The 16,592-nt window shown below is 38.9% G+C and overlaps 1 protein-coding gene across 1 annotated transcript in view; it reads left to right on the forward strand.

Annotated features, from left to right (window-relative positions):
- Nucleotides 1-16,592, forward strand: part of LOC101344442 (zinc finger protein 791-like) — a 98,477-nt gene that overhangs the window by 2,963 nt on the left and 78,922 nt on the right. Inside the window, 1 exon segment of the mRNA XM_023724726.1 lies at nucleotides 15,783-15,909. Within this exon segment, the coding sequence (XP_023580494.1) occupies nucleotides 15,783-15,909 (127 nt within the window).

Genomic DNA, 16,592 nt, shown 5'->3' on the forward strand with positions numbered 1-16,592 from the left:
ATTCTCCCGTGCTCCTGAAGGGATGAGACCAGTGGAGTATCTTAGATGGCTGCTCACAGGCTTTTAAGACCCCAGACGCTACTCATCAAGGTAGAATGTAGAACATTGTCTTTATAAACTGTGTTACGCCAACTGAAGCTCACTTAAATCTTGAGGTGGCTCTTAAAGATTCCTATTACATTTAACACATCATGCCAGAACCTCTAATGTGTTACGTATCTTAGCCATTTTAGAAAACCTCCTGGCTGAGATAAAATGTATGTACAGACTCTGATATCCCTGGTTACTGTGTTTAGAAAGAGAGCTCTTAATTTATACTTTTGTGATTTGCACAAGTGCATTTTACCATTTAACAACAGCTGGGTCCTAAATGATTAAATTTTAAATGGTTTTATTATTACCAATGTTAATTCCAAGTAAAAACACTCTCATTTGACTTATATCATGTTTAAAAGTGCAATATAGTTTACTGAAAAGTTTTTCCAATAGATAATACCTTCGAAGTTTGAAATTCAGTATGAAGTTTAAAAGTATACTTTCTGAAGACTTGTTCCTACTCTTGTCCTCACTCAGCTCATCCCTCTTCCCCCAGCTTCTTTTAAATAACCACCTTTATTCCTGTCTGAAGCATCTTGCCAGTGTTTATGTATAAGTGGCAAATAGAATTTTTATTTCCATAGTTTGTTACACAAAAGATAGCATGGGATTTACACTTTTTTTTTTTATTGTGTTCTAGGTGAAAGTTTACAGCTCAAGTCAACTTCTCATATAAAAACTTATATGCATATTGTTATGTGATACTAGTTGCAATCCCCAATATGTGACAGCACTCTCCCCCTTTCCAGCCCGGGTTTCTTGTGTTCGTTCAATCATTTCCTGTCCCTCCCTGCCTTCTCATCCTGACTCTGGACAGGAAGTGCCTATTTGGTCTCGTGTGTCTTCTTGAACTAAGAGGCACACTCTTCATGAGTATTATTTTATGTTTTATAGTCCAGTCTAATCTTTGAAGAGTGGGCTTTCAGAAATGGTTTTAGTTCTGGGTTAATAGAGCATCCGGGGGCCATGGTTTTGAGGTTTCCTCCAGTTTCTGTCAGACCATTAAGTCTGATGTTTTCATGTGAATTTGAATTCTGCTCCACACTTTTCTCCCGCTCCATCAGGTACTCTCCGTTGTGTTCCCTGTCAGGGCAGTCATTGATGGTAGCCAGGCACCATCTAGTTCTTCTGGTCTCAGGCTGATGGAGTCTCTGGTTTATGTGGACCTTTTCCTTTTGGGCTAATATTTTCCTTGTGTCTTTGGTGTTCTTTATTTTCCTTTGCTCCAGGTGGGTTGGAATCAATTGATGCATCTTAGATGGCCGCTTGCAAGGTTTTAAAACCCCAGACACCACTCACCAAAGTAGGATGCAGAGTAATTTTTTTTAAAATTGTACTTTCAGTGAAAGCTTACAATTCAAATTAGTCTGTCATACAAAAATTTATACATACATTGTTATGTGACCCTAGTTGCTCTCCCTATACAGTGACAGCACACTCCTCCTTTTTATCCCTGATTTCCCGTGTCCATTCGACCAGCTTCTGACCCTCTCTGCCTTCTCATCTCGCCTCCGGACAGAAGCTACCCATTTCGTCTCATGTATCTACTTGAGCTAAGAAGCACACTCTTCATGAGTATCATTTTATGTCCCATAGTCCAGTCTATTCTTTTCTGAAGAATTGGCATTGGGAATGGTTTTAGTTTTGGGATAACAGAGAGTCCAGGGGCCATGTCTTCCAGGGTCTCTCCAGTCTCAGTCAAACCATTAAGTCTGGTCTTTTTACTAGAATTTGAGTTCTGCAACCCACTTTTCTCCTGTTACATCAGGGACTTTCTGTTTTGTTCCCAGCCAGGGCGGTCATTGGTTCTGGCTGGGCACCATCTAGTTCTTCTGGTGTCAGGCTGATGAGGTCTCTGGTTTATGTAGCCCTGTCTCTTGGACTCATACTTGTGTCTTTGGTGTTCTTCATTCTCCTTTGCTTCAGGTGGGTTGGGACCAATGAATGCATCTTAGATGGCTGCTCACTAGCTTTTAAGACCCCAGACACCACTCACCAAAGTGGGATGCAAAACAATTTCTTAATAAACTTTGTTATGCCAACTGACCCAGATGTCCCCCAAAACCATGGTCCCCACACCCCAACCCCAGCTACTGTGTCCCTCAAAGTGTTTAGCTGTGTTCAGAAAACTTCTTAGCTATTGCTTTAGTTCAGTTGTGCTGATTTCCCTTGTATTGTGTGTTGTCCTTCCCTTCACCTAAGATGATTCTTGTCTACCATTTATTAATGAATTACCCTCTCCCACCCTCCCTACCCTCGTAACCATCAAACAATGTTTCCTTCTGTGTGTAAACCTTTTCTTGAGTTCTTATAATAGTGGTCTCCTACAATATTTGTCCTTTTGCGACTAATTTCACTCATCATAATGCCCTCCAGGTTCATCCATGTCTTGAGATGTTTCGCGGATTCATCATTCTTTATTGTGTAGTATTCCATTGTGTGTATGTACCATAATTTGTTTATCCATTCGTCTGTTTATGGGCACCTAGGTTGTTTCCAACTTTTTGCTATTGTGAACAGTGTTGCAATGAACAGGGGTGTCCATATATCTATTCATGTGATGGCTCTTATTTCTCTAGGCTATAGTCCAAGGAGTAGAATTGCTGGATAGTATGGAACTCTATTGCTAGCTTTTTAAGAAGTGCCAAATTGACTTCCAAAGTGCTTGTACCATTTAAATTTCCACCAGCAGTGCGTAAGTGTTCCAGTCTCTCCACAACCTCTCCAACATTTATTATTTTGTGTTTTTTGGGTTAGTGCCAGCATTACTGGGGTGAGATGATATCTTACTGTAATTTTGATTTGCGTTTCTCTAATGGCTGATGATAGCATTTCCTCATGTATCTGTTAGCTGGCTGAATGTCTTCTTTGGTAAAGTGCCTGTTCATACCCTTTGCCCATTTTTTAATTGGGTTATTTGTCTTTTTGTTGTTGAGGTATTGCAGTATCTTGTAGATTTTAGAAATTAGACCTTGATCGGATATGTCGTAGCCAAAATTTTTTTTCCCAGTCTGTAGGTTCTCTTTTTACTCTTTCAGTGAAGTCTTTTGATGAACATAAGTGTTTGGTTTTTTATACTTTTTATTTATTTATTTATTTTTTGGACTTTTTAAAAAATTGTGTTTTAAGTGAAAGTTTACAATTTAAGTTAGTCTCTCATACAAAAATGTATACATAACATTGTTTTGTGACCCTATTCTCCTTATACTGTGACAGCACACTCTTCCTTTCCATCCTGGATTTCCTGTGTCCATTCAACCAGCTCCTGACCCTCTCTGCCTTCTCATCTCACCTCTGGACAGGAGCTGTCCATTTCGTCTCATGTATCTACTTTAGCTAATAAGCACACTCTTCGCAAGCATCATTTTATGTCCCATAGTCCAGGCTGTTCTTTTTCTGAAGAGTTGTCGGGAATGGTTTTAGTTTTGGGCTAACAGAAGCCCGGAGGCCATGTTTTCCAGGGTCCTAGTGTTTGGTTTTTAGGAGCTCCCAGTTATCTAGTTTCTCTTCTTGTGTTTGTGCATTGTTAGTAATGTTTTGTATTCTGTTTATGCCATGTATTACGGTTCCTAGCATTGTTCCTATTTTTTCTTCCATGATTTTTATCATTTTAGATTTTATATTTAGGTTTTTGATCCATTTTGTTATACGTTTATTTAGTTTTTCTATCTCAATTTGTGTTAGTTTTGGTAGTTAGTGTATTTCTAGAAATCTATCTATTTCCTCTAGGTTTTCAAATTTGTTGGAGTACAATTTTTCATAGTATTCTGTTATGATCCTTTTAATTTCAGTTAAGTCTGTTGTGATATCTCCCAGCTTTTGGTCTTGTTGACTCTTTGAATTGTTTTTCTATTCTCTATTTCATTTATTTCTGCTCTGATCTTTATTATTTCCTTTCTTCTGGTGCCCAAGGACTTGTTTTGCTTCTCTCTTTGTATTTGTTCAAGTTGTAGGGTTAATGTTTTGATTTTGGCCCTTCTTTTTGGATGTGTGCATTTATTGCTATAAATAGACCTCTGAGCATTGCTTTTGCTGTGTCCCAAAGGTTCTGGTAAGATGTGTTTTCATTCTCATTTGAGAATTATTTCGTCCTTGATTTATTCTCTAACCCAGTAGTTTTAAAGCATGGTGTTGTTCACTTTCCATGTATTTGATTTTTTCCCCTTGCTTTTTCTGTTATTGATTTCTACTTTTATGGCTTTATGTGTTGTCAGTTTCCATGTATTTGATTTTGTTCCCTTGCTTTTTCTGTTACTGATTTCTACTTTTATGGCTTTATGGTCAGAAAAGATGCTTTGTAATGTTTCGATGTTTTGAATTCTGTTAGGCTTGCTTTGTGGCTTAATATGTAGTCCATTCTGGAGAACATTCCATGTACATTGGAAAAGAAAGTGTACTTGGCTGCTGTTGGGTTGCATGTTCTGTATATATCTATGAAATCAAGTTGGTTGATTGTGACATTTAGCTATTCCATGTTTTTATTGAGCTTTCTAGATGTTCTGTTCTTCACTGAAAGTGGCGTGTTGAAGTCTTCTACTACTTTTGTGGAGCTATTTCTCTTTTCAATGCTGTTAGAGTTTGTTTTATGTATTTTGAAGCCCTGTCAGGTGTGTATGTTTCTGTCCTCCTAGTGTATTGACCCTTTAATTATTATATGGTGCCCTTCCATATCCTTTATGGTGGATTTTATTTTAAAGTCTGTTTGTCAGAGATTAATATTATCACTCCTGTTCTTTTTTGATTGTTGTTCACTTGATACATTTTTTTCCATCCTTTGAGGTTTAGTTTGCGTCTTTGAGTCTAAGGTGTGTCTCTTGTAGGCAGCATATGGATGGATAATGTGTTTTTATCCGTTCTGCCACTTTTTGTCTCTTTATTGGTGCGTTTAGTCCATTTACATTCAGTGTAATTATTGATAGTTATGAGTTTAGTGCAGTCATTTTGATTTTTTTTGTCATGTCAGGTTTCTTTGTTCCACTTAGTTTTCTGTGCTGAATCGTTTTTCTTTATGTATTTTCAGCTTTTTCATTATTATTGATTTTGTATTTGCTGAGTCATTATGTTTTTCTTCTTTTTTTAGTTTGATGTGTAGATTTGTTAGTTTCCTTGAAATTTACCTCTTTTTCTAAGTTTAAACCAATCTTTTATTTTTTGATGTTGCCTTAACTTCCTCTCTGTATGAAAGTTCTGAGATTACACTATTTAGTCTCTCCTTTAGTTTTAATGCTGTCATCTTGTACATATTGACATCTCTATTTCCCTATTTTCAGTGTTGTAGCTTTGGCTTGTCTTTGTAACTTCCCTATCTGGGTTGATATCTGGTTGTTCTGTCCTGTGTTCTAGTCTTGGGGTGTTATATCGTTGGTTCTCTAGCCAGTGGATTTCCTTTAATATTTCATAATTTCTGTTTAGTTTTTATAAATTCCCATAACTTCTGCTTATCTGGAAATGCCATAATTTCACCTTCATATTTAAGAGACAGTTTTGCTGGATATATAATTCTTGGCCGGTAATTTTTCTCCTTAAAGGCTTTATATGTGTCATCCCATTGCCTTCTTGCCTGCATGGTTTCTGCTGAGAAGTCAGAGCTTAGTCTTATTGACTCTCCTGTGTAATTGACTTTTCGTTTATTCCTAGCTGCTCTTTAAATTCTCTAAATAACTTTGGTTTTGGCAAATTTAATTATAATATGTCTTGGTGCCTTTCTTTTGGAATCTACCCTGTGTGGGGTTTGGTGAGCTTCTTGGATAGATATCTTCTCATCTTTCATAGTATCAGGGAAGTTTTCTACCAACAAATCTTCGACAATTCTCTGTATTTTCTGTTATTCCACACCCCCCCTGCAATTCTGGTACTCCAGTCATTTGTAGGTTATTCCTCTTGATAGTGTCCTACGTAATTCTTAGGGTTTTTTCATTTTTAAAAATTCTTTTATCTGATTTTTCCTCAAATAAATTGGTGTCAAGTGCTTTATCTTTAGTCTTACTAATTCTGACTTCCATTTCCTCAGTTCTGCTTTTTTGACTCTTATTGAGTTGTCTATTTCTGAAATTTTATTGTTAATCTTTTGGATTTCAATTTTCTGTCTCCATGTGGATTCTAGAAGTCTGTTAAATTTGTCATTCTGATCTTGTATAGCTTTCCTGAATTCCTCTATTGCTTTGTGTGTTCCTTGGTTTGGTCTGAGTTTTGCCTGATGTCCTACATGATCTCTTGAAGTGCTCTGTATATTAATCTTTTGAATTCTACCTCCGGTAATTCCAAGAACTTTTCTTCCTCCGGAAAATGTCCTGGTTCTTTGTTTTGGTTGCTTTCTGTAGCCACCTTGATCATCTTTATGTGATTTGATATTGACTGTTGTCTCTGAGCCATCAATAAGTTACTATATTTATTTATTGTATGTTTGCTTAGTGTGTCCTAGCTTTTTATTTTGTTTTGTTTTGATATACCCAGATAGGCTGGCTGTGTGGGCTACTTTGGTTATTAGCATCTTTGAAACTCTCACATCCTGTCACCACGTGGTTAGAGCTTCTACTAGGTGTGTGAGCCCAGGAGTCTGTTTATTTTTCTTGCATGGATTCAACTCAGGTGTCCAGGTTATTGGTCGAGTGTGTGGTGCAGGCTCTCACCTACAGTCCTAGATGGGCAGGACTACATAGTGGTGATTGGAGGAGTCACAGGTATCTTGCTGCAGTAGGGGACTATGTTCTGAGCAAGGTAGGGGGCTGATGGCTGCCCCTGAATGCCTAGGTGTAAGGCATGATCCTGTCCCCTAGAGCACATGGGTGGGTTTTACAGTTGAACCTTGGGCACCCAGTGATGTTGGCAGTAAGGACTGGGAGGCATCACTTATTCTTTAACCCATTGTGGGTGGCTAGGTGTAATTAGTGAATCTACCAGTCCTCAAGCCCCTGATATGGGTGGTGAGGACCCTGCTTAATGGAAAGGGTAGTGTCAGATGCCATGAATCTGCCACTCCTCATTGGCTGTTACAGTTGTAAATAAGTTAATGGGGGCCTCTGCCGTTGAATCAGCCTACACAGGTCTAGGCAGGGGTGAAAGGAGTTTGAAGTCCATGGGCCCCTTATGCCTGTGCTTAGGCAAAGGGGCAGTGACTGCCTGAAGTTCCTGGTTTTGGGGGCATAGCGATCTTTTAACCCTGTGAGACTGGTTTGGGGATGGTTAGTCCTGAGTACCCTGCTTAGGGGAGTTAGCTTTTTTTTTTGGTTCGTTTTTACCGTAAAGCCATGAGACTGGTTTGGGCACGATACCTTCTGTTTCTTGCTTAAGGGGCATGGCAGTTGTTGAATACTGCTGGACTGGTATCAGAGGAGAATGGGGGAAGGGAGGCTGTGATGTGAAAAGAGCCACTTCTTCACTATAAATTTCCCAGAGACGGAGGGGTTGTTTTGATCACGCATGGCAGGTTAGACACTTGCACTTTCACAGATCCAGCGCTGCTTCCTCCTGTATCTGGAGGTTTGTATAGACTGTCTGCTGCCTGGTCTCTCTCAGTGTGGTAAAACGTATCCCAATCGCTGCTGTTTGCCTCAGCACATGTGTGCCAGCTCATCCAGCCTGCAGGGTGCTGGCTAGCTTGGGTCTGGCACTTCTTTGCAGCTTCTAAACTGTCTCTCTCTCCCCCTGCTGCTCAGTCTGACTCCTCCGCTTTGTCTTTGATGTTCAGGGCTCCTAGATTGTCATATTCAATCAATTCACATGTTTTTTCGGGTCTTTGTTGTAAGAGGGACCACGGGAAGTGTCTGACTTGGCCCTGCTTCTTATTTTTTGATGTACAGATTATCCTGGCTATCTTTTCATAACAATACATAGAAAGCTTAAATCTAAATTCTTATAAAACTTCGCAGTATTTCATCTGATTGACCTTAGTTGTTTTGTTGTCATTTTTAACTCTGTGGCTAAGGATGGACACTTGGATTGTACCCATTGTTTTGCTTTAACGACACTTCTTCTGGTGAATATAAATTTTTAAGATCGGAGTATCAATAGTTTATGTATAAAAGCCCTTTGTTGTTAGGTGCCATCAAGTCCGTTTTGACTCGTAGTGACACTTTGTACAACAGAACAAAACACTACACGGTCCTTTCCTCACAACGGCTACTGTGAGCCCATTGTTGCAGCCACTTTGTCAATCCATCTTATTGAGGGTCTTCCTCTTTTTCCCTGACTTTCTACGTTACTAAGCATGATGTCCTTCTCCAGGGACTGGTCTCTCCTAATTACATGTCCAAAAGTGCACGAGATGGTCTCACCATTCTCACTTCTAATGAGCACTCAGGCTGCACGTCTTCCAAGACAGACTTGTTCGTTCTTTTGGCAATTCATAGTATATTCAGTATTCTTCACCAACACTGTAGTTCCAAGGTGTCCATTCTTCGGTCTTTCTTATTCATTGTACAGCTTTCATATGCATATGAGGCCATTAAAAACACCATGGCTTGGATCAGGTACACCTTAGTCATTAAAGTGACATCTTTGATTTTTAACACTTTAAAGAGGTCTTTTGCAGCAGATTTGCCCAGTGAAATACGGCATTTGATTTCTTGACTACTAGTTTCATGGGTGTCTATTGTGGATCCAAGTAAAGTGGGATCCTTGACAACTTCTGTCTTTTCTCCGTTTATTATGAGGTTGCTTATTGGTCCAGTTGTGTGAGGGTTTAAGTTTTCTTTATGTTGAGGTGTAATCCATACTGGAGACTGTGGTCTTCCATCTTCATCAATAATTGCTTTAAGTCCACTTCACTTGCAGCAAGTAAGGTTGTGTCATCTGCATATCTCAGGTTGTTAATGAGTTTCTCCAATCCTGATGCTGCCTTCTTCATACAGCCTAGCTTCTCGGATTATGTGCTCAGCATACAGAGTGAATAAGTATGGTGAGAGGATACAACTCTGACTCACACCTTTCCTGGTTTTAAATCACACAGTATCCCCTTGTTCTGTTTGAATGACTGCCTCTTGGTCTAAGTACAGGTTCCTCATGAGCACAATTAAGTGTTCTGGAATTCCCATTCTTTGCAGTGTTATCCAGAATTTGTTAACGATCCACACAGTTGAATGCCTTTGCATGGCCAATAAAACACAGGTAAACATCTTTCTGGTATTCTTTGCTTTTAGGCAGGATCCATCTGACATCAGCAATGATATCCCTGTTTCCACGTTCTTTTCTGAATCCTGCTTGAATTTCTGGCAGTTCCCTGTCAATGTACTGTTGCAACTGCCTTCGAATGATCCACAGCAGAATTTTACTAGTGTGTGATATTAATAATATTATTTGGTAATTTCCACATTCTGTTGGATCACCTTTCTTTGGAATAGGCATAAATATGGATCTCTTCCAGTTAATTGTACAGGTAACTATTTTCCAGATTTCTTGGCATAGACAAGTGAGCCCTTCCAGCACTGCATCTGTTTGTTGAAACATCTCAGTTGGTATTCCGTCAGTCCCTGCAGCCTTGTTTTTCACCAGTGTCTTCAGTGCAGCTTAGACTTCTTCTTTCAGTACCATTGGTTCTCGATCATAAGCTAGTTCCTGAAATGATTGAACGTCACCATTTCTTTGTGGTACAGTGACTCTCTGTTCCTTCCATCTTCTTTTGATGCGTCCTGCTTCATTTAGTGTTTTGGCCATAGAATCCTTCACTATTGCAACTCGAGTCTTTAATTTTTTCTTCAGTTTTTTCAGCTTGAGAAATGCCTAGCATGTTCTTCTCTGTTGGATTTTTAACTCCAGGTTTTTGCACGTCATTATAATACTTTACTTTGTTTTCTCGAGCCGCCCTTTGAAATCTTCTGTTCAGCTCTTTTACTTCACCATTTCTTACATTCGCTGTAGCTACTTGACATTTAAGTACAATTTTCAGAGTCTCTTCTGACATCCATTTAGGTCTTTTCTTTCTTTCCTGTCTTTTTAATGATTTCTTGGTTTTTTCATGTATGATGTCCTTGATGTCATTCCACAATTTATGTGGTCTTCGGTCATTAGTGTTTAGTGTGTGTCAAATCTATTCTTGAGACGGTCTCTAAATTTAGGTAGGCCGTGCTCAGGGTCGTGTTTTGGCTCTTGTGGATTTGTTCTCATTTTCTTCAGCTTCAGCTTGAACTTGCCTATACGCAATTGATGGTCTGTTCCACAGTTTGCCCTTGGCCTCTGTCTTAGTTATCTAGTGCTGCTACAACACAAATACCACAAATGGATGGTTTTAAGGAGAGAAGTTTATTTCCTCATAGTCAAAGTAGGCTAAAAGTCCAAATTCAGGGCATCAGCTCCAGGGGAAGGCTTTTTCTCTCTGTCGGCCTTCTTCTCTTCAGTGTTCCCCCAGACTAGGAGCTTCTCTGCACAGGGACCCTGGTCCAAAGGACGTGCTTTGCTCCCGGCACTGCTTTCTTGATGGTATGAGGTCCCGTGTCAGTGCTAACTTCTGTCTTTTATATCTCAGGAGATTGCCTCAGGACGCAATCCAGTCTTGTAGATCAGGTCCTGCCTTACTAACACAACTGCCACCCATCCTCCCTCTTTAACATCATAGAGGTAGTATTTACAACATACAGGAAAATCACATAGTACCAGAAATCATGGCCCAGCCAAACTAATACACACTTTTTTGGGGGACATAATTCAAACCATGACAGCCTCGTTCTGACTGATATTGAACTTTTCCATTGTCTCTTTCCACAGATGTAGATGATTTGTTTTTCCTGTGTATTCAATTCGGCAAGGTCCACGTGTATAGTTGCCGTTTGTGTTGTTGAAAAAGTTATTTGCAATGAAGAAGTCTTTGGTCTTGCAAAATTCTATCATGTGATCTCTGCCATCATTTTTGTCACCGAGGCCAGATTTTCCAACTATTGATCCTTCTTCTTTGTTTCCAGTGTTTGCATTCCAGTCACCAGTAATTATCAGTGCATCCTGATTGCATATTTGCTCAATTTCAGACTGCAGAAGTTGGTAAAAATCTTCAATTTCTGCATCTTTGGCCTTAGTGGTTGGTGTGTAAATTTGAATAATAGACATGTTAACTGATCTTTCTGGTAGGCATATGGATATTATCTTTAACAGTATTGTATTTCAGGATAGATCTTGAAATGTTCTTTTTGATGATGAGTGTGATGCTATTCCTCTTCAATATGTCATTTCTGGCATAGTAGTTCATGTGATTGTCCAATTCAGAATGGCTAATACCAGTCCATTTCAGCTCACCAGTGCCTAGGATATCGATGTTTATATGTTCTATTTCATTTTTGACAATTTCCTATTTTCCTAAAGTCATACTTCATATGTTCCACGTTCCGATTATTAATGGATGCTTACAGCTGTTTCGTCTCATTTTGAGTTGTGCCATATCAGCAAATGAAGTTCCCAAAGCTCGACTCCATCCATGTCATTAAGGTCAACTCTACTTTGACGAGGCAGCTCTTTCCCAGTTGTATTTTGACTGCCTTCCAACCTGAGGGGCTCATTTTTCAGCACTATATCAGATAGTGTTCCCCTGCTCTTCATAAAGTTTTCACTGCCTAATTTTTTTCAGAAGTCGACCTCCATATCCTTCTTCCTAGTCTCTTTTAGTCTGGAGGTTCAACTTAAAATCTCTCTGCCATGGGTGACCCTGCTGGTATTTGAATACTGGTGGCAGTTTCCAGCATCACTACCACTCACAAGCCCCCACAGTGCGACAAAGTGACAGACGTGTGGGGGAATTAGGTAGTTTTTTTTTTTTAAATAAGCTAGTTGTAGTGATCGTGAGTCATGGTTACACCAGGTGTTTCAGAGTAGAACTGTTCTCTCTAGGGTTTTCAGTGGCTGATTTTTTGGGAAGTATTGTATTGCCAGACCTTCCTTGGTTCCTGTGGATGGACTTATACCACCTACCTTTCAGTTAGTAGCAGAGTGCTTAACACTTTGTGCCACTCAGGGACTCCATTTAGTTGACACTGCCCCACATTTGGAAATGTGTTTTCAGTCACTGCCCTGCATTGCTTGCTATATCATGAATCAACTTTATGTAGATTGGTGGGCGTTTTCCAGGGCTGTTTTTTTCCACTGGTGAATTTGTGTATTCTTATACTGATACTGCACTGTCTAGTATGTTACAGCTTTATTTACAACATAAATATATAAAAGCATAATTATATGTGACATATTTGGACAAGCCCCCATGCCTTTTTCCTTAGAACATGTTGACACTTTGTGGGCATTTGCACTTCCAAATACCTTATATATACATATGTGTATATTTTTTGTGAAGCCTTAAAGAATAATTAAGTGGCTTGAAATTTTATAGAAGTGCATTGGAAATGATACATGTGGGGAGAGCAGTTTTCTAAAGAGCATGCTCCACCTTTTCATTTATTTCAGTCTATTTGGGTGTCATTTAATATTTTATAATTTTTTCATTAGAATCTTTAATTACATTCCTCTTTTTATTTTTATTAAAATACATGTTTTCCGTCAAATGTTAATTTCTCATCTGGTTCGTACTAGTGTATGGAACTGAAATATTTAAAGTAAATCTTTCTTTGATTTTGTTTTATAATCTGAATACTTGCTAAAATTTTTCAGTCCTATCATCACATGTACCATCTTTTAGGGTTCTGTATAAACAATTATTTAATCTGTAAAATAAAATATGGTTGTGCTCCTTCCTCTTGCCCCTATTTAACATTCTTATTTCTTTACATTTCTTTTTTTTCTTGTTCTTTTGTTCTTTTTCGGCATTTACCAGCTACAACCTTTAGCATAATGTTGAGTCAGAATGGAATAATTGTTATCAGTGAATAATTTTTCAGTATGTATGTACTTTGGAGTACAGACATCCCTTGTTTTATTTTGCTTTGCCTTATTTCACTTCACAGATACTGTGTTTTTTACAAATTGAAGGTTTGTGGTAACCTTGCTTTTAGCAAGTCTCAGTGCCATTTTTCCAGTGGAACGTGCTCACTTCATGTCTGTGTGTCATGTTTTGGTAATTTTTGCAGTATTCCAAATTTTCTCATTATATTTGTTATGGTGATCTGTGATCAGTGATCTTTGATGTTACTATTGTAATTGTTTTGGGACACCATGAGCTGTGCCCATAGATAACAGCAAAATTAATAAATGAAGTGTGTGTTCTGACTGCTCTGCCGTCTGGCTCTTCCCCTGTCTCCCTATCCTCAGACCTCCTTATTCCCTGAGATATGATGATATTGAAATTAGGCCAGTTAGTAACCCTACAATGGCCTTTAAGTGTTCGAGTTAAAAGAAGAGTTACTTGTCTCTCACTTTAAATCAAAAGCTAAAAATGATTGAACTTAGTGAGGAAGACATACTGAAAGCCAAGATAGGCGAAAAGCTAGGCCTTTTTGCCAGACAGCCAAGTTGTGAATGCAAAGGAAAAATCCTTGAAGTTAAAAGTGCTATTCCAGTGAATATACAAATGATGAGAAAGCGAAACAGCATAATTGCTGATATGTAGAAAGTTATAGTCATCTGGAAAGATCAAACTAGCCACAATGTTCCCTTCAGTCAAAGCCTAATGCAGAGCAGGGCCGTAACTCTCTCCAATACTATGAAGGCTGAGAGAAGTGAGGAAGCTGCAGAAGAGAAGTTTGAAGCTTGCAAAGGTTGGTTCATAAGGTTTAAGGAAGAAGCCATCTCCATAACGTCAAAGTGCAAGGTGAGGCAGCAAGTTTTGATGTAGAAGCTGCAGCAAGTTATCTAGAAGATCTAGCTAAGATAATTGATGAACGTGGCTGCAGTAAAGGACAGATTTTCAATGTAGAGAAAACGGCCTTATGTTGGAAGAAGAAGCCATCCAGGACTCTCATAGCTAAAGAGGAGAAGCCAATACCTGGCTTCAAAGGTTCAAAGGACAGGCTGAATCTCTTGTTAGGGGCTAATACAGGTGGTGGCTTTTGGTTGAAGCTAATGCTCATTTACTATTTCGAGAATCCTTGAGCTAGGAGTTAAGCTAACTCTACTCTGTGTGTGCTCTATGAATGGAACAAAAAAATGCCTGAATGATAGCACATCTGTTTACAACATGGTTTACTGACTATTTTTAGCTCACTATTGAGACCTACTGCTCCAAAAAAAAAGATTCCTTTCAAAATATTACTGCTCATCAGCAATGGTGACCCAAGAGCTCTGATGGAGATGGACAAGGAGATTAGTGTTGTTTTTATGCCTGCCAACGTAGCATCCATTCTGCCGACCATGAATCAAGGAATAATTTCAGCTTTCAAGCCCCATTATTTAAGAAATAAATTTCGTGAGGCTGTAGCTGCCATAGGTAGTGATTCTTCTGATGGATGTGGGCAAAGTAAATTGAAAATCTTCTAGAAAGGATTTGCCATTCTAGATGTCATTAAGAACATCTGTCATTTGTGGGAGGAGGTCAGAATATCCACAGTAACAGGAATTTGGAAGAAGTTGAATTCAACCGTCATGGATGACTTTGAGGGGTTCAAGACTTCAGTGGAGGAAATAACTGCAGATATGTGGTGGAAATAGCAAGAGAGCTAAAATTAGAAGCAGAGCCTGAAGATGTGACTGAATTGCTCTAATCTCATGATTAAATTTTAACAGATGCAGAGTTGCTTCTTATGGATGATGAGCAAAGAAGGTGGTTTCTTGAGACGGAAACTACTGGTGAAGATTCTGTGAACATTTTTGAAATGACAGAAAGCAGAATATTACATAAACATTTGCCAATTCAACAATGTTTATATGTATAACTTGGTGACACTAATCGTGTTCATTATGTTGTGTAGTTATTAAAAAATGGGAATTGTAACCTCTTAGCAAACTCAAGGGCATGCTATTCTTGTTTCTGCAAAGATAGTCGTCTTTGTTGTCTTATAACATTAGATGATTTGTGTGGGGTGTATGGATTTGTTGAGGGGAACAGGCATTAATAATTGGCGTACAGTCGCATCAGGTCTTGAAATTTGAGACTTGTAGGGAGATCTGATTTTTATGTTTCCTTGTCTCTCACCTGAGCTTTTTTTAACTTTTGTTACTTTCACCTGTCCCTATGAAAGGGACAGACAGCATGAGAGGATAATTTTTCAAAAATAGGTGACTGAGATGTAAAAATTACTAATTCTCCAAAAGAGTATTCTTTTTTCACATGTTGACCTGTCACCCCTTGATCTCCTAGAGTTGTTCAAGAAAATCTGACCAGCTCAGGGACTTGGGTTACCAGATTCTTTGTGTGGGCCACTGGTCCTCCCATGACTTTGACGGGCAAAAGGAAACACTGCCATTCTACAGTGTTTCCCCATTTTTACTACCTCATCTTTCCTTCACCCTGTGGTTTATGTTTTGTTGAGTTTTCTGGTGGGTCTTATGGAAAGAGGTGAAATTGTTCAGACAGAAGTGATCTGAATTAGAGCATTTCTCTAATTTCTGCTATGTTTTTTAACTGTTCTAGACGATAGGAATAAGACTGCAATTTAGATTATTTCAGTGTGTTGGAAGTCTGAGATAGGATGCAATCAGTAAGTGAATGTAGTTAGTGAAAGGACGAGCCTGATGGCTATACCCTAGAGTAGACCTTGATAGAACACAGAACCTATGTCAAATCCCTATGAATTCTCAGTTCCCCAGGATAGCCTCACCTTTCATTCTTGTATACAGTGGAGTATATGGTACTTTGCTGATCCAGAATGTGTGGGATGTTTTAGGACTCAGTGGTCATTGAGGATGTGGCCGTGGTCTTTAGCCAGGAGGAGTGGGCTTTGCTGGATCTTGCTCAGAGGATGCTCTACAGAGATGTGATGATGGAAACCTTCAGAAACCTGGCCTCTGTAGGTAAGATTGGCATCATTTTAAAAAAAATTTATTCCTTCAGTGAACAAAAATATTCTCGTCATTGAGTTTGCGCCAGTGTTTGGGCTGAGGAATGAGAATAAATTGTTAAATAAAACAGGCATGGTTCCTTGATATATGGAGGTCACATATCCTGGTTTCTCCATGAACATAAAGCTCTGTATTAAAGTAAGTTTTCATTTCTTTTGTGGTTAAAAGCTTTGAGGCTCTTTAAGTGTTGTAAGTGTAAGTGTTGGATTCAGGGGTCACTTTGGGCTTCTTAGACATTTGTTTTTTGGGACCTTATAGACTTTTACTGTGTTTATTGTAAGTTTAACATGATTGTTTTGCTTCAAATAAGCTCACAACTGCCCATCTTCAGAAACCCTGAAGAGCAAAGTCCAGTGTCAGGGAAATGTTCATTGCTCTTCACTGTCTTCCCTCATGATATTCATTTCTCCATGGGCACAATGTTAGCTATACCCATTTGTTTTGCTAGAGAAGTAAGGAGATTGGAGATAGGACTCATCCAGGGCCACTGTGTCGAGAAGCATCAGGAGAGCAAGAATATTTTGAAGAACCAGCACTGCATAGAGTGAATAACATTTAAATCAGTCAGCTAGAAAAACTATTGGATTGAAGACACAAGGTCACAGATACCTGAGCTTACTTTCATGACTATAGCA

This window comes from Trichechus manatus, unplaced genomic scaffold (assembly GCF_000243295.1).
Source record: "Trichechus manatus latirostris isolate Lorelei unplaced genomic scaffold, TriManLat1.0 scaffold00258, whole genome shotgun sequence".
In the NCBI taxonomy this organism is placed as follows: Eukaryota; Metazoa; Chordata; class Mammalia; order Sirenia; family Trichechidae; genus Trichechus; species Trichechus manatus.